General features: G+C 50.8%; 1 protein-coding gene across 1 annotated transcript in view; it reads left to right on the forward strand.

Moving 5' to 3' along the window:
- FANCC (Fanconi anemia, complementation group C) overlaps window positions 1-17468 on the forward strand; it is a 165090-nt gene extending 147622 nt beyond the window's left edge. The window contains exons 11-15 of the mRNA XM_011927516.1: window positions 1279-1354; window positions 3928-4009; window positions 7309-7483; window positions 11588-11791; window positions 16915-17468. Coding sequence (XP_011782906.1) covers window positions 1279-1354; window positions 3928-4009; window positions 7309-7483; window positions 11588-11791; window positions 16915-17058 — 681 coding nt within the window. The 3' untranslated portion in view covers window positions 17059-17468. The remainder of the gene's footprint in view (window positions 1-1278; window positions 1355-3927; window positions 4010-7308; window positions 7484-11587; window positions 11792-16914) is intronic.
- Window positions 17469-17973: the final 505 nt, after the last annotated feature.

Genomic DNA, 17973 nt, shown 5'->3' on the forward strand with positions numbered 1-17973 from the left:
CTTTATGTTCCCTTTACACAAAATTCAAGAATAAGCAAAACTAATCTGTCTTGTCAAAATCAAAACATTGGTTGCCAGGGTGGGGTGGAGGGAATGACTCTTAAGAGTTGGAAGAGGTCTTCTTGGCGTGATAGAAATGTTGTGTCTTCACTGGGGTGGCGGTCACATGGATTTGCACATTTACAAAACCTCATATACTTAAAGCCTATGCACTCCATGCTGTATAGATTTTACCTCAATTTTGTAAGAAGCTGTGCCTCTTGGGGATGTAGATAGCTGGAGCTCTTTGGTCCTCGAAAAGTGAGCACAGTTGTTTTATGCTTTTGTTGTTATTTTAAAAACCATGCTGAGCCGGCACCGTGGCTGACGCCTACAACCTCAGCACTTTGGGAGGCCGAGGCAGGCGGATCACTTGAGGTGAGGAGTTAAGACCAGCCTGGCCTACATGGTGAAACTCCATCTCTACTAAAAATACAAAAATTAGCCTGGCATGGTGGCGTGTGCCTGTAATCCCAGCTACTCTGGAGGCTGAGGCAGGAGAATCATTTGGACCCAGGAGGTGGAGGTTGTAGTGAGCTGAGAATTGTGCCTCTTTACTCCAGCCTGGGCAACAGAACGAGACTCCATCTCAATAAAAAAACAAAAACAGACCAGGCGCAGTGGCTCACACCTGTAATCCCAGTACTTTGGGAGGCCGAGGCGGGCGGATCACCTGAGGTCAGGAGTTCGAGACCAGCCTGACCAACATGGAGAAACCCCATCTCTACTAAAAATACAAAATTAGCTGGGTGTGGTGGCACGTGCCTGTAATCCCAGCTACTTGGGAGGCTGAGGGAGGAGAATCGCTTGAACCCGGGAGCCAGAGGTTGCGGTGAGCTGAGATCGCGCCGTGGTCCAGCCTGGGCAACGAGCAAAACTCTGTTTCAAAAAAAAAAAAAGCCGAAATACCAAACATCTCACAACTGCTCTGGCAAGTCTTTCTGAAATAGAAGATTTATTTGTATAATTGGGTTCATGTGAGGTAGAACTCATAAAGACATCAAGAGCATAACTTTATTATTTTTCGTAAGTCCCAGGAGGTGATTTAAAAGGTTAATTATTCTGGAAAATATGAGGTTACTGGGAGCTTATTTTTCAAAAGATAAATGTTTCAGAAAGTGTTCTGACCATGTTAGTACTGGTGGGTCTTTTTTGGGCAGAGGACTTGGAATTTTGTATTTTCCTGACCCCATTTCAATCTTAATGTTCGTGCTCTTTGGATTTTCCATCCTGTGGCAGCTGCGGTTTGCACTCAAGACCTACTTTCCTTACACTTCTCCATCTCTTGCCATGGTGCTGCTGCAAGACCCTCAAGGTGAGTTAGGGTTGACTTTGCCCACATCAGAATGATTTCCTGGGAAGAGCAGGAAATGATGGCCTCCCCACCAGGCCCTTATCTCTAGCGTGAGGGAGACACAGCTGGTTATTTCTAAGATCCCTTTCCGCGCCCAGGATCCCACATTCTGTAGATTTTGATATGAGAGTCTTCTTGGCTTCCCAGCTGTGATCACTTCCCAAAAGAAGAAGAAGAAAAAAAAACCAGCGGCCTCTGGTAGGTTTTGCTAGTCTGCCTCCAGATAACACAGGTTCTGCTGGCGCCAACCAGATCCACCAGGTGCCAGGAACAGGCTAAGACTTGGCTGAGTCAGAAGAAAACAGTACATTCATTTGCTTTTCATTCTTTCTACTCCATGCAGCCTTGTTGCAGAAGAAAAGATAAAATGATGGATGAAGCTGAGGAAATTCAGGGGAGGTTTCCCCTAACCAAGCTAAGGGAAGGATTTTGAGAGCGTTCAGTAAGGTGCTTCATCCACAGCCTTTCCTGATACCCTTTGCCAGCCTTCCCAAGGCTGTCTGCTTGGGGAAGTGGTGGTGCCAGCCTTCACTCGACTGGCATTGATCCAGGAATGTGGCTGTGAGCTCGTGCTTCGGAGACATTTCAGAAATAGAGAGTGAGGGCCTCCTTTCCCTGTGAGGCCTGAAACCCGACGGAAGGCAGTCCTGGCGTGGGCACAGACTGTGCCAGCCAGAAAGGGGCCTTATTGGAGCATGGCAGGAGAGAAGACAGAAGGGAGCGAGCCAGTCACATTTCCTTTTTATGCCATTTTGGGCCTGCCTTTTTTCTGAGACTTGAGTGAGTAGATTTGTTTGAGAAATGCAAATGATTCAAAGTTTCAGAGCATTTTACAAAACCTAAATTCCTCTTCCTTTTTCAAGAAGATGTAGGTTCTCACCCAGGGTGATCCCCCTGACACTATCCTCTCAGATGCCGGAGCCGGGGATGGGGTCTCTGGGTGACAGTGTCATGAAAACCCTTGGGAAAACGTTATTAACAAGACAGAAAAAGGAGGAATTCACCCCTTACAGCTTAGGTCAGATCAGCAAAGCCTGGAGTCAGCCAACAGGGGGCGCTGAGTGAGCTCCAGAAAACCTACCGGAATTGTTAGTGTCTCCGTTTGGAAATAGTAAACACACGGCGAGGTGGTGCGTGGGCACGGGCCCAACCCTCTACCTTTCCGTTTGTGTAACTCGTAGATTTATGACCAAATATAAATAGGTGGCTCCAAGCAGAAGTGCAAGAACCTCTCGTGCTAGTTCCTAGAACAGCTGTCTGTATATTACTTTGGCAAACAGTGTGGTGGTCACACATTGAAGAAGTGTTTTTTAGTAGCATGATCTTCTGTTCATCAGAAATTTATTTCATGCCCATTGTGAAGGTGGGGGGAGGGGTGTAAAAGATGATCACTTCCAAGCCCTGACTGTAGGAACTGCAAGTGGAGGAAATGCAAAGTAAATACCTAAATAGCTAGTAAAAGGAAGAAATGAAAAATGCCTTCAAAAGGCTGTGCTCCAAGGGCCGCGGGGGTTCAGAGGAGGGAGGCACTGGCCTTGTGGAGTAGCAGCAGTTCGTCCATCACTCGCCTTATCTTCCTTGTGTGTTCGATTGTAGCATCTATCACTATGTGAAAATTTTTGCAGATGCTGCATAGAACTGCAGATATGTGCTGCTCAGATGTGTTTAAAATACAGGATGACTGTGAAACCAGAGCAACTCACTCAAGAAGAGACATTTGTTTGCATAATGCTCACTTCTTTTCTTTCCTGGCCTTTTTTTCCACTGTAAACCTGAAATCATATTGTGAATTCATCACAGCCCCAGGAAAGCAGTCAGGCAGTCTATTCCTAATTCCTTGTTGGCTGCTTTACTACAGTCTGTATCTATTTTGAAATCACACATTAGTGATGGAGGAGTGGGTAGGTAGAAAAGAAGAAACCTAGGGCATCCGCAGCCCGGCCTTTCCCCGTCTCAGCAGGGGCTGCTTGTGCAATCTCTAGCTACTTCCATGTACCTGAATTCAAAAGTACTTGAGGCCAAGTGTGGCGATTAATGCCTGTAATTCCAGAACTTTGGGAGGCCAAGGAGGAGGATCACTTGAGCCCAGGAATTTGAGACAAGTCTGAGAAACATAATGAAACCTCATCTCTACAAAAAAATTTAAAAAATAGCTGGGCATGGTGGTGCACCCCTGTAGTCCCAGCTACTGGGGAGGCGGAGGTAGGATTGCTTGAGCCCAGAAGGTTGGGGCTGCAGTGAGCCAGGATCGTGCCACTGCACTCCAGCCTCTGACAAAGCAAGATTGTGTCTTAAAAACTCCCACAAAACTAAATAAAGAGATCAGATTCTTTGAGGTTCAGCTCTGTGTACTATGGACAGATCTTGCTTAAGAGATAGGTACTGACTGGGAAGAGCATGAGAACAGTATTGGGTTCTGTGAACCAGAAGTAGAGGGTGTCTCCCAAAGACTCCTGTGGTCGTCCCTGCAGGTGGCTCCTCACGGGCTTGCCATTTCCTCACTTGCCCTCTGACATGTCTCTCTCCACCCGCAGATGTCCCTCGGGAACACTGGCTGCAGACACTGAAGCACATTTCTGAACTGCTCAGAGAAGCAGTTGAAGACCAGACTCATGGGTGAGCAAACACTGACCACTCCCAAATCTACTTCACACATGGGTTGCCTAGATCCTCATCTGCCCTTTGAGCAGGGCTGACAGGACAGAGGAACGCGTTACTGGTCTGGGACCGTCAGCAAACAGGTGAGCACCATGGTGAAGTGAGAAGTGGAGGAAGCGCATGGCCGCACAGCACGGACGGCTTGGAGCAGGTCAGGATGAATAGGCATGCGCGTGTATGTGTGTGTGAATACCTGTATCGAAATGTTTCTACGTAATGTCTGATTTTAGATTTCAAAATATACAGGCATAACAATGAAAAGAAGAGATGCTGGAAAAAGCAGCACCCACCTGCTGGGAAGCCCTGGCCATGCAGAAGGAAAAGGGCATTTGTTTGGGCGCCCTTTAGTCTTCTCTCTACCTCTCTAGGGAAGGAAATTTGCAACTTCTGCACAGTAGGGTGGAATTTTTTTTTTTTTTTTTTCTGAGACGGAGTCTCGCTCTGTCGCCCAGGCTGGAGTGCAGTGGCCAGATCTCAGCTCACTGCAAGCTCCGCCTCCTGGGTTCACGCCATTCTCCTGCCTCAGCCTCCCGAGTAGCTGGGACTACAGGCGCCCGCCACCTCGCCCGGCTAATTTTTTGTATTTTTTAGTAGAGACGGGGTTTCACCATGTTAGCCAGGATGGTCTCGATCTCCTGACCTCGTGATCCGCCCGCCTCGGCCTCCCAAGGTGCTGGGATTACAGGCTTGAGCCACCGCGCCCGGCCAGGGTGGAATGTTAAATGCTTGTTTTTCCTTCTCTTTAATAAATACCTCTAAAATGAGAAAATCTATTCTAACAAATTCTTTTTTTTTCTTTTTCTTTTTTTAATTTTTAGAGATAAGGTCTTGCTCTGTGGCCCAGGCTGGAGTGCAGTGGAATGATCACATCTCACTGCAGCCTCAAATTCCTGGGCTTAGGTGATCCTCCGACTCAGACTCCTGAGAGCTGGGACTACAGGCACACACCACTACACCTAGCTAATGTTTAAATTTTTTTTGTGACTGGGCGTAGTGGCTCACGCCTATAATCCCAGCACTTTGGAAGGCCGAGGCGGGTGGATCACAAGGTCAGGAGATTGAGACCATCCTGGCTAACCCCGTCTCTACTAAAAATACAAAAAAAATTAGCTGGGCGTGGTGGCAGGCGCCTGTAGTCCCAGCACTCAGAAGGCTGAGGCAGGAGCTGAGGCAGGAGAATGGCGTGAACCCGAGAAGCAGAGCTTGCAGTGAGCCGAGATCACGCCACTGCACTCCAGCCTGGGTGACAGAGCAAGACTCTGTCTCAAAAAAAAAAAAAAAAAAAAAAAATTGTAGAGGTCTCGCTGTATTGACTCAAATTCGTGGGCTCAAGTAATCCTCCTGCCTTGACCTCCCATCGTGCTGGGATTACACGTGTGGACTGGCGTGCCCGGCCTGTTAATTTCTAACAGTAGTGTTAGGTACCCTCTTACGTGTGTGGTTTTCCTGAAAGCATTCACATTTATGCCTTGCTAAATTCCTTGTATCGTAACCCTCTTTGGCTTCCTCTTAACCCCCTTTCTTTTAGAGTATAATTTTATTCATTGTCCCTGCTAGCCTACTAAGACTCTTATTTGTTCCTTTTGCCACTTTTCACTCCTGGAATTCTCTGTAGTCTCACACCAAGTTGACCCAGATGATGGGTGACACTGTCTCCCTAATTGATGGCTTGGGCGCCAGCTGCTCACTCCTTCCTCACCGTGATTCTCGCTGACAGAGCCGGGGGCTGGGGTTGGCCACGTGAATGGCCTGCAGCGGCCAGTCGGCCCCACACACACCCTCCCTGGTTGTCCTGGCATTACACAGAGCTGGACCTTGAAGAATCTTAACTCGGGACAGGGCAGTAGATGGAGGTGGCATAAGCAGCCCACCCTGTGATTGAGAAATGCGGTGCCGCGGCTGCCCTGGTGTTTTTCTCTTCCGCCTGCCCACCCCCTCCGCCGTCACTCAGAGTGTGTGATGTCGAAATGCGTGAAGACTGGAATAAAACAGCCACCAGAAAGGAGGCATGTGGTGCTACAGAGCAGGACTTAGACCTCGTGGGGCTCCCACCTCAACCCAGACCTTGGGGCCATGAGACACCTTTCAGGTAGCCACATGGGACTGCCCTGTGCATTCAGCTACTGGTGGAAAACAGAGGGAAGGACCAGGCTGGTCTCTGATCCTGATCCAGGCACACTGCCAACCTGGGAACGGGGAGCATGAGGGAGCCCACTGCTCTGTGCGTCTGTCTACCCTGACATGGTGCCTGCAGGGAAGAGGCATGGCGGAGTCCCCTCCTCACTCTGATACAGCCTAACCCAGCCCACAGCCAATGTGGCCCGCAGAGCATCAGCTCTGACTGTGTCCTGGGAAAGAGGGAGTAAGACCAGTACTCTACCCTCCCATCTTTTTGTCTCTGTTGCTCAAATGTTGAACATTTAACCACTTGTTCTCAGGAAGGACTGGGGCAGTGACCAGGGAGGTGAGGACGGTATTTAGAGCTTGGGAATTCCACGGGCCAGGCAGAGGAACATGGAGGCAGATCCAACAAAGGGGCCAGGAACACTCCTGTTGCAGCCGCTGCCCCAGTCCAGAAGGAAAGTTCTCATCTAACATGATCTCAGGCTGGTCTGTTCCATCCTCTCCAAGGGACCGTTCACCTGCTGAGATTGACACTGCACACAATTCCTGGGCCTTACCTCGAGCGGATGCTACCCCAAAACAAGTATTGCAGCTTCCATTTGCCAGTGTGGCGAGAGGATAGCTTCGCAAACGCTTTAACTTTCTGGCATTGACGCACACATGATGACAGCAGCTCATTAAAAATTCCTAGTTGCTGAGACATCCACCCAAACTTTGCGTCTTGTCAGAAGTGGAACAGCCCATGTTTCTGCCTGCATCCCACCCTCTACCTCTTTCTCCGCGTCTCAGAAGGCAGGGAGGTGTGCCGCCCGCCGTGTCCTGCCGCATTCCTGCTGGTCACGACCGCAATCTTCCCTCCTCAGTGCCTGTCCTCACTGAAGGTACCTGGGTTAAAGACGCCGACGTCCGGAGGCCTCAGGCCTCACAGGGGTCCTGAGAGGCCCTGTCGATGTCCTCTGATGACGCAGAGTGGCGTTTGCACAGGCTGAGTCTAAATTGTATTCCTTGCAGGTTGCACTTCAGTGGATAAGTACAATTTAAGCCAACCGCTGGCAAACGTTCAAGTTGCTTTAAAAACCCGAAGGAAGAAGAATTCAGGTTGCCAACTGCCGTGTGTTCTGGCTGTGTTCCAGGTCCCGCGGAGGTCCCTTGGAGAGCTGGTTCCTGTTCATTCACTTCGGAGGATGGGCTGAGATGGTGGCTGAGCAGCTACTGAGGTCGGCAGCCGAACCCCCCGTGGCCCTGCTGTGGCTCTTGGCCTTTTACTACAGCCCCCATGATGGGAGGCAGCAGAGAGCACAGACCATGGTGGGTAGCAGGCCCCACTGCATGTGTTTGGGGTGGGCTCTGGGGGGCTGAGAGGAGCCTGCAGAGGGCCTCTGTTGTGGGCTCGGCTTCCATGACACCTGAGCTCTGCCCACAGATGGCGTGTGTCGTGGCACCCTGCAGGCGTGGCGACCTCCAGCCTTGTGGTCAGAGGCATTCGCCTGCCCCCACCGAGGTGGCCAGAGACGGGACACCACATGTAGCCCATTGTCCCGCAAAGGAAGACCCTTCTTCCCCAAGGTCGTTTGATCTGTGATCGCTCAGCTGTGGTATCTGCCCCAGGGTCGCGTCCTCCAGGGCGTGCCCTGCAGAGGCTGTTCTGAGGGGTGCGCTGGCAGCACAGCCTGGCCACAGCCGGGGCGCTGTCTCACTCCCCAGCGACTTGGCCGGGGCTTGCTTCCATCTTGACTGTCTGCTTTCTTGGATCAGTCAACAGATCCTCACATTACTGGCTTTGTTTACATCTCTTACTAAAGTAATCACAGGATATTAACCACTTTGCTTCTGAAAAAGGAGTTGGTCATTTCCTAAATAACAGAGCAGCTAAGTATGGGACTGGGTAACTGTCTGTGGCAAAGACGGTTGTTATTTTATGTGGAATATAATAATTACAGGAAGCAATGCTTTGATGAAAGGCACTGGCACCTTCCTTGCAAGCATTTATTTCCTCAGTTCTGAAAACTTCCCCGGCCAGTGATCTCTGCCGATCCTAGTAGCTGAAGAGGACCGGCTCATTTTATATGGAGCTCCTCTTGGCTTTGGCATTTTCTGTTGTCTGAAAACACAAGGACTAATAAGGATGTCTGCGTATTTTATTTGTTTAAAGGCTTGCATGGCATAGGAAAGAAATATAGTTTTAGATTTTAAAAAGAAATTTGGTGATAGTTTATTTTAGATCAGAAATAAAGCTTTGTGAAGAAATTAGCGTAACCCACATATGTATTTGAGGATTGCTGTCTGATTAAAAAGAAAGCTTTTTATTTCTTCCCCTTTAAAAGAGCACATTAAACTAATTAAGGAAAATCCTGGTTGATGTTTTTAATAGTAATAAGATGTACAGGGCACACGGTTTCTAAAGCCCTTTTATATTCTGTCTTACTTGACTCTGTATAAGCTAAGTTGGTAGATATGTGTTCAATTCCATCACAGTCAAAAGGGTACTGACAGAGAGTCACTTTTGACGTAAAAAGAAAGAAATTATTCAGTAACAATTTCTAGGAAGTTCTACGTTGGCACATCTACGAGCTAACTTGGTCCTTTTTTAAGAAAAAATAACAAAACCTTTGCGTCGTTCTCCCTCAGGGGATGCCGAGGATTTTGGATGAGAGCGGACTGGCTCACTGAGTGGGGCGTGGCGGGCATCTGCTTCCCTCCCCGCCGTCTTTCACAGGTGCCATCTGCCTGGCAGTCCAGTGCTCATGTTGGTGACTCCAGAGCCCCTTCCTCGCTGGTGCCTGCTGAGGCCTTGGTGTATGTGGCATCCTGGGAAGGGGATTTCAGTTTCATGAATGATACACACCTCTGGTTTTCCTGGGTTTTATGAGCTTTAATCCCTTGACGGTCTGTTGGGGGGCTTGAGAGACACACTGTGAACTGTTAGAAAGCACGATTCTTACACGATTGGATTGAAAGGAGCAGTATCTGTGCATCCGCCTTACTTAAAAAGGCACAATGAAATCAGCTGGTCGCGTGTCCCCGCATCGTGTGCTGGGCCTGGCGTCGCTGCCTCTGTGGCCGTCCTTGAGGTAAAGAAAGAACATGGGTGCAAAGAGCAAGCGTGTTCCCACCCGGGATGTGTCCTGCCTATGAGAAGGCCTGGCCCACTCGTGGCCAAGCCACCCTCTCCACCAGCAGCCAGCGTTCATCTCCTTTTGCCAACTGAATTGGATCACAACAAAATAAACAAAAAAATACGTTGAGATGCCCTTAAGAATCAGGCAAGGCACGATGATGACGAGAGGAAAAAAGGAAAAACAGAAAAAGAATCAGGCCAGGTTCATACCCTTTAACCCTGCGGTTCCACTGCTAGGAATTCCCGGGGGAACAGAGATCCATGCAAAGGCTTATGCATGAGAATATGCAGCACAGCACCGTTCATAAACACAACAATGGGAAATGGCCTAAACTTCAATAATAAGGCCACTGGCCAAATAAATGGTGGTATATCCTAACCGTGGAATAGCATTCTGTTATACACCATGCAAAATCATGCTCTTGGCCGGGTGCGGTGGCTCACGCCTATAATCCCAGCACTTTGGGAGGCCGAGGCAGCCGGTCACTTGAATCCATGAGTTTGAGACCAGCCTGGGCAAACAGACCCCTGTCTCTACAAAAAATAAAGAAATTAGCCAGGTGTGGTAATGTGTGCCTATAGTCCCAGTACTCAGGAGGCTGAGGTGGAAGGATCGCTTGAGCCCAGGAGGTGGAGGTTGCAGTGAGCAGAAACTGCACCACTGCATTGTAGCGTGGGTGACAGGGCAAGGCTGTGTCTCAGGGGGAAAAAAAAAGGTGGTCTTGAAGAACATGTTTTATAGATTTAGTGAACTGAACTGCTTATAGTACATTATGGAGAGAAAAATGAAAGATACAAAGCATTATAAGTGTAGTGAATGGTATGGTCTCAGTGCATAGAAAAAAGACAAGTATATAAACTGAGTTATTAACAGTGAGTCTTTCTGGATGGTAGAATTGTAGATCATTTTAATGGTTTTTCTTTTTCTCTTTACAAATGTTCCATAGTAAGCATATATAAGCTTTTATAATGCAGGATAGAAAAATACTTGAAAAAGAAAAGAAAGCTTCTGTCTTTCTCCTGAAAAACTTCGGACGTGTAAAGTTGCTGGTGTTCAAGTGGAAGCCCATGGGCACGGAGGACTCTGCAGGGAAGGACAGTCTGGGACAGACGGACAGGAAGAAGACCCTGTCTTAGGGATTATTGGACAAGGGCGGAAAGTCAGGTGTGGGTCAAGAGAAAAAAGATACAAAGGCACAGCCGCCTCAACCCCGGCCTTTCTGCAGACCCAGTTAGATGGCAGAACGGCCCTGGGCTCGTGTAGACACCATCAGACCCTGGCTGACTGGGCCGGCGGGGGGCGAGGTGGGGAGCGCGGCCACTCCCCGTGGAAGAGCCCGATGGTGCAGTTTCTCACGGTCTCGTATTGTGTCAGAGGAGCTCGCACAACACGCCCAGTGTACTGGAGTTTATGACAGACCTCATTGAATGAGGCCTTGACTTCCAGGGAAAAAAACGCCTCACACAAAATCCATAAAATCGGTCATGGGAATTCTCAGAATAGGCCTAAGTATTCTTTCAGAAGTGATGGAACATAGCTGTTCATGAGTTCCATGTGGCATTTGGAGCTCTGGGCTTTCAGTTTTTGCTTTGTTTTCCAAGTCACGACTGGGTGTACCATTCTTGTGGCAAGCAGAACCATCTCAGCATGGAATACGTTTTTTTTTAATGTAAAAACAACCTGCAGACTTATAATTACCATTATTATGTGGGTTCCACAGACTTGTGACCTCTGCTTGAGCATTAAACAGGTACGAACAGATTGTTCCAGCATCTAAAACAAATGCGTTCTTGTGTGTGCATGCATGTGTATGGCCGTGCCTGTCTGTGTGCCCACCGCCCCCCGCCCGGATCCCCAATATAGCAAGAAGCAAAAGCAAGCCTGCATTCGTATGGGAACGCTGGCTTGGCGGAGGTCTGACTGCATGGGGCTTTAATTGATTTGTGGCTGTGATAGGCGAGTCTTCAAGGAGGCTTTTGTTCTTTTTCCCCACAATATAAAAATCTGACTACATTCCGTTGCGGACTTTTCTGTTTCCTTTTATACATAAAAAGGTCAGTTCCTGGCACGGTGCCCTGACTGCTTGGTGAGCAAGACGAAAGAAAGTCAAGAAATGTCCATTCTGCCCCTTTGGGTTTGTGTGGTGTCGAGTGTAAACTCGGCTGCTGTGAAGCTCCCTCTCTTGGGGGCCCCTCCTTGCCCCTTTCTGGGGGTTGCTTCAAAGCAAATAAATCCTAGAAGCGTGTCTGTCCTGCCTCTTCTTAACCTCTCCCCTGTGCAATGCTCTGCCCAGGTCCAGGTGAAGGCCGTGCTGGGCCACCTCCTGGCGATGTCCGGAAGCAGCAGCCTCTCAGCCCGGGACCTGCAGACAGCAGCAGGACAGGGCACAGAAAAAGACCCCAGAGCTCCTGCACAACAGCTGGTCAGGCGTCTTCTCCTCCACTTCGTGCTCTGGGCTCCTGGAGGCCACACGATCGCCCGCGATGCCATCGCCCTGGTAAGTCTCCCTGGGGTCCAGCCTCCTAGTACTCGTTTCTGCTCCAGCTAAGAGGTGGGTTCCCTGTCCGAGGGTGTGACCTCTGATGCTGCCCAACACAGATAGATGGTCAAGGAGGTGGACAGCTGGGATGGCCCCCACAGCCTGCCCCCTCCAGCACCTTTGTGTCATAGACGAGAAAACAGAGGGTCAGAGAAGGGAGATGCCATCTCCTGGGCCCATGGCTTGCTGCCAGAGCCTGCAGTAGAAACCAGGTCTCCTGTCCCCCCATGTATATTTCTTTCCATCGCAGTGTGCTGCTCTCCTCCTCCTCATGGAAAGAAACAAGGCCACAATGAGAATGTGCTCACAAAGCAACCACAATGCTATTCACTGCAACAGTGCAAAGAATTGTGTTAATTTTTAAAAAATGATTTATTATAAAGAAATCCTTCCTGAAGCCCACTTGACTTGAGGGGTAAAGAATGGTCCAAGTCAAAAGTGAGCCCTCTTCGTGACATTAGATTTGGCAGTGATTTCTTGGATATGATACCGAAGACATACCAATGAAAAAAAGAATAGGTAAATTGGACTTGATGAAAATTAAAAGCTTTTGTGCATCAAAGGATACCATAAAGAAAGTGAAAACACAGTTCATAGAATGGGAGAAAAATATTTGGAAAGAATATATGTGATTAGAGTTTATTCAGAATACATAAATAATTCTTGCGACTCAACAACAAAAAGATAACCTGGTTCAAAAACGGGCAAAGGACTTGAACAGACACTTCTCCAAAGAAGACGCACCAATGGCCAGTAGGCACGTGGGAAGATGCTCACAGAAAGGGCATCAGTGGTCAGGGAGAGGCGAAGTGCAGCGAGATGCATCAGGATGGCTATCAGCAAGAGAGAAAAGAAACGCTCCTGAGGGTGCACAGGAACCAGAATACTCATACGCTTCCGGGTGGGGAGGTTAACATCGTGCAGCTACTGTGGAGAAGAATGGCGTGGCTCCTCAAACAGCCAGACTCAGAATTACCTTAGATCTAGGTGGTTCTCCTAGATCTAGACCCAAGAGCCGAAAGCAGGGGCTGGACGGCCCTCTGGCCCCGTGCTCAGGGCGGCACTGTCAGCAGCCAGCAGGCAGAGATGGCCCAAATGCCCGTAGACAAGCAGTGCACAGCGCGGTCTGTGCCCATAGGAGAGTACTCTTCGGCCTGAAGATGGACGGAGGGTCCGACAGTGCTGCAACCTGGAGGAACCTTGAAGACACTGTGCTATTGAAATAAGCCAGAGACGAGGATATTGTATGAGTCCACTTAGGTGAGGCACCTGGAAGAGTCAAGTCCAGGAGGAGGAAGTAACACAGAGTTCCCAGGGCGGAGGGTGAGGAGTCAGTGTGGGGATGATGGAAAGGGGCGGAGACGGCGGTGCTGATGGCCGTGCGACACCGTGAACACCGTGCATGCCACCGAATTACAAAAGTAAAATGTTCTATTTTACCACAATTTAAAAACATACTCGTCTCAGAAAAAGCGCCAGCATGCTGGCTCTGGGAGTTTCGTTTTATTTTTTATTTGTACTTCTGTTGACATATACATACAGAAGATACACAGCTTGATGAATTTCACAAACCAGCAACACCTGTGCAGCCAGCAGCCAACTCGAGAGAGGAATATTCCCAGTCCCCAGAGGCCCCTCCTGCTCCCGTCCAGGCCGGGCCCGACTGGAATGTGAGTGTCCAGGTGCAGAAAGTCCCCATAACAAATGACCTGCCTACCAAGAACCAGGGCCAGGAGTTCGTCTCCATCCTGGTAGAACAGTGCTGTGGAGCGGGCCCAGGCTGTGCCTCCCAGGTTCTGATGTCTCAGCTGAGATGGATCCGAGAGCCTGAGGCAGCTCAAGGCTGAAGATGACTGGCTGCCACGTGCCAGGTGCCAGCACAGTGAGAATGCTTTCGAGAATCTCTTGCGTACTCTTACAAAATGCGCACCTGCAACAATGCAGCCCAACCTAGCGGGCTTTATGCTGAGCGAAATAAGGTAGACGCAAGAGACAAATGGCGCCCTCAGCTGTGGGTGGGATCTAAAGAGTGGAACTTGCAGAAACAGTGGGAAGGTGCTTATGGGAGACTGGGGGAGGGGCAGTGGAGCCATTCAGCCCTGCCCGGTGGCAAGGACCGTTCCCAGCTCAGGCACTTCCTCCCCCACCCTGTGGCCTGTGTGAGTGGAGAAGCTGCCCATGGCCTGGGCCTGGCAGTGGGGGTTAGCGTGGGAGTTTGGTGGCTCCAGCCCTGCCCACAGGGTGAGAGAAAATCACCCAGAGAGCGCACCCCAAAGACACGCAGGTCTCTGCTTCAGTTAGCCTGACACCACGTTTCCATCTACTCTGAGGAAACTTTCAGTCCACGTTCAAAGCAGATTGCCCTCAAGACTGGCCCCGGAGACACTGCTGGGAGTAAGCAGCTGGCTGCTGCGAGGCTCGGCCTGCGCCCTGTGCTGGGCAGCCTATCCTGACACGTGGTTCAGTCCCGCCTGCTGATCCACACGGGAACCCACAGGAGTGCGGAGGGCCCCGGTGCTGTGTCATCACACCCCCCACGTCAGTTCGGCTGCAGAGAAGACACGCACAGCAGCAGCTCATTCCCGGAGCAGACGCCAGTGTGGCGCTCGTGCACTGGCTCCGTCCGGTGGGTGCTGGCCATCTGGGCGCCCGCTGTGGTGAAAGCGCCTCCTGCGTGCTATTCTTTTGGACGTTTTAAAACCCGTCTTTATTAACACATCAGTCTTCCTAATGAGAAGCCTTCGCTGCGGTGGCCGCTGGCAGGGAGGGTCTCCAGGGAACAGTCCCTCCCACCGCCCCCGCCTCTCCTGGCCATTGTCAGTCCCTCTGCCTACAGCACCCTGGAAAGGGCCATGTCTGCTTGGCCCACGAGCAGGTGGTGGCCACGTGGTGGCGTTGGTGGGACGGCCTTTCCCTCCTGCAGCTTGGGTCTCTCTACCCTCAGGACCTAGCCCAAGGGCAGCCACCTCCCAGCTGGTCCCAGGGTCTGCCCTCTGTCTTGGCATCCACATTTGGAGAGCAGTGCCAGCTCAAGGCAGGACGAGGCAGTCTGAGGCAAAGGCCGCTGTCTCTCTTCAGAGCCCTTGCACCCTCTTAGAGATGGCTTGAACAAATGGCTCCATCTGACCTAAAGGACACACAGGTCCTGCAGCCCCAGCTGCCCACAGCCTGCCTCCTGTGTGGCCTCCGCTGTGAGCTCTGCACAGTGGGCTCTTCTCCAGGCACCTGGAGGTCCGCTCCCTGGCTGTCCCGGAATCTTCTCTGACCTCAGCCCTCCGATTTTGCCCAGAACTCCATCCACGAGGCCCTGCCCAGTGTCCCTGCGGTTCTGCTGCCTCTCTGGCTCCTGGCCTCTTGCTGGGCACTCCTCTGGCTTGCCCCAACCGTCCACTCGCTCCCTCACCAATGCCTGCAGGAGGCCAGCATAGAGCAGAGGACCACGTGGAGTCCAGCCCCGGGGCTCCACCTCCTGTCCTGGCCTGGATTCACGCTTCTCTCTCTCCTGCCTCCTGCTGCTCGGCCACAGCAACAGCAGCAGAAGTTAGCAAGGCTCCGAGATGCAGAGTTAATTCTGTAGTCATTAAACTCAACATGAACTGAACCCACTCTTGGTGCACCAGCCAAGGCCAGCAGGGAGGCAGGTTTTCCAGGTGGCTGCAGGGCTGCAAATTTTTGCATGTGACTAGAGAACTGGGAAGGGGCTCACCCAGGAGTGCTGGCATGTAAGGGAGATGCAAGGTTGGATTTGTAATGACAACTCGGTCTTTCTTCAGACATGGCCGAGCCCATCACCATGGGCAGTCCTCCCGCTCAGGGTCTGGGTGGTAATGTTAACTCTGAAAGGGGTCCACAGCAGGTGCACAGTGTCTCCTTGATGAAGGACGGGCTGCATCTGCCGAAGACCATCAGCATTAGGTGCTTGTCATTTCTGAGTAAGAACCAAGTGATGGCGATACAGACACCCAGGGACACACTGGCACACGCTGGGGCCACAGCTGGAGCCCCGTGCTGGCTGCACTGGCCCTGGCGGGCTGGCTGCAGGCCCTGGGTGCTACCAGCGGGGGCCGAGGAGAGCAACCGTCACCGTCTGCCCCACGTCGTTTACTCTTAGCTCTGCGTCCCCACGCTGCCGTTCACACAGTGTGCATGCGACAAGAGGCTCCCTTTACTGGTGGTCAGGAGGTGGAAGCCCAGTTCTGAAGGGTGCCCTGGGCTGTGAGACCTGAGGCAGTAAAACCAGAATAGTCCTGGGAAAACCAAGGCAGTTGTTCACCCTCCCAGAACGTCCCAGCCCTTCCAGAGGAAGCTGACCTTGGGCTGCTCTGGCTAATTAAACATTTGCAGGTTCTGTACAAACTGACACACACTAAATGAATATATCGGTTACTCTTTCAAAAACTTAAGCCTTCTTAATACTGCTGTGCTTAAAAAACCATAAATTCCCCACACAGCTAAATTGTAAGATCCTTACCCTTCCCTTTTTTCTTAACCGAAGTTTGTAGGAAAATAGTTACAGGCATCAACAAGTGTGAGTGCCTTGAGGCTGTGTCTCCTGCTCTCCCGCAAGAATCAGGTGTTAAAACCTTAGAGGCCTATTAAAAAGCAAGTCGGTCTGGTTGCTAGCCCAGGGCTGCCAGATTCCTGGGCTGTTTGTGTGGAACCAGGTGGCATTTTCCAACTCTCACATTCATGTGAGCCTTGTGCGGAAAGTCAAGCCACAGCATGCTCCTGTGCCTTTGTTCCCCGCAGCCCACCGTCCCACAACTTGTGACTGGCATTCCGAGCAGCACTTCTGATTGCAGCTCTTGTCTGTGGCCTTTGTGAGTCTAACGCTGTGGGCAGCTGAGCTCAATGCAAGGAGGCTCGTTAGGAAGCGGCACCGTGCACTGTGTAGCCAGCCTTGGAGACAGACTTGCTGTGCCAATCACCTTGAAAACAAGAGCTCCTCGTGCTTTACTTTGGAACTGATGGAAATGCTGGATAGGGCGTCTCTCAGGGACTGGGTGGTTATGGTCCATCCCTGGACAGAGGGACAAACTGGAAAGGGTTTTAATTTGCCTTCTCTTCTGTCCCGATTGCAGATGGCGCACACTGCTGAGATAACTCACGAGATGATTGGCTTTCTTGACCAGACCTTGTACAGATGGGATCGTCTTGGCATTGAAAGCCCTAGATCAGGAAAACTGGCCCGAGAGCTCCTTAAAGAGCTGCGAACTCAAGTCTAGAAGGCACGCAGGCCGTGTGGGTGCCCGGCGTGAGGGATCAGGCTCGCCAGGGTCACAGGACAGATGATGACCTGTGGCCACGCGTTTGTGGAGTAAGTGCCCTCTTTGGGCTGTGAGAATGAGCCATACACGTCTTGGGAAGATCTGCTAGTATCTGTTTTACAAAACGCAGAGCCAGGTCCCTCAGCCCAGACTCAGTCGGACACGTTCACCAATGACTTGAGTGAGCCTTCAGCGCTCCTGGTGCCCGCCCGGCCAGACCGTCAGCTGGAGAATTACTAAAGCAAAGGCTTGGGTGGGAGAACAGGTTTCTAGTTTTTACCCAAGTCTAGATGCATATCTATTATTTAAAGATTCAAAGCCTTAGAACCAAGAATGTGGTGATGAACCATTGAAGAATTGAGAGAGAACTCAGCTCTTTTTAGACTGTTTTCAGGAGTCAGGGATCTGGGATAAAGCCATGCTGTCTTGCTGTACGGAGAAATTCTCCAAGGGGAGTCAGGGTCCTTCATGCTTCCCTTGTGTCTCCCTGGACCTGCCTGATAGACCACAGGAGCAGACAGAGCTCACCCAAGCCTGGGGCTCCTGCACACGCTTTCCACTCTATTTGCTAAACGCTGACTGCCACCAGACAGCTGCTGGGACGTGAGAGGAGCCGGCAGGTGAAGGTGGAGGACGTGTTCAGAAACATTCAAAGGCAGGATTCATATCAGTTAGTTCTCCTGTTAAACAGAGATGGGAATTGGAAATTCCTGATAAAGGATTGACCTGGCTGGGTGCAGTAGCTCACACCTGTGATCCCAGCACTTTGGGAGGCTGAGGCAGGGGGATCACTTCAGCCCAGGAGCTCCAGACCGGCCTGGCCAACATGGCGAAACACTCTCTCTACTAAAAATACAAAAATTATTGGGGTGC

Source organism: Colobus angolensis, unplaced genomic scaffold, assembly GCF_000951035.1.
Source record: "Colobus angolensis palliatus isolate OR3802 unplaced genomic scaffold, Cang.pa_1.0 Scaffold72, whole genome shotgun sequence".
Lineage (NCBI taxonomy): Eukaryota > Metazoa > Chordata > Mammalia > Primates > Cercopithecidae > Colobus > Colobus angolensis.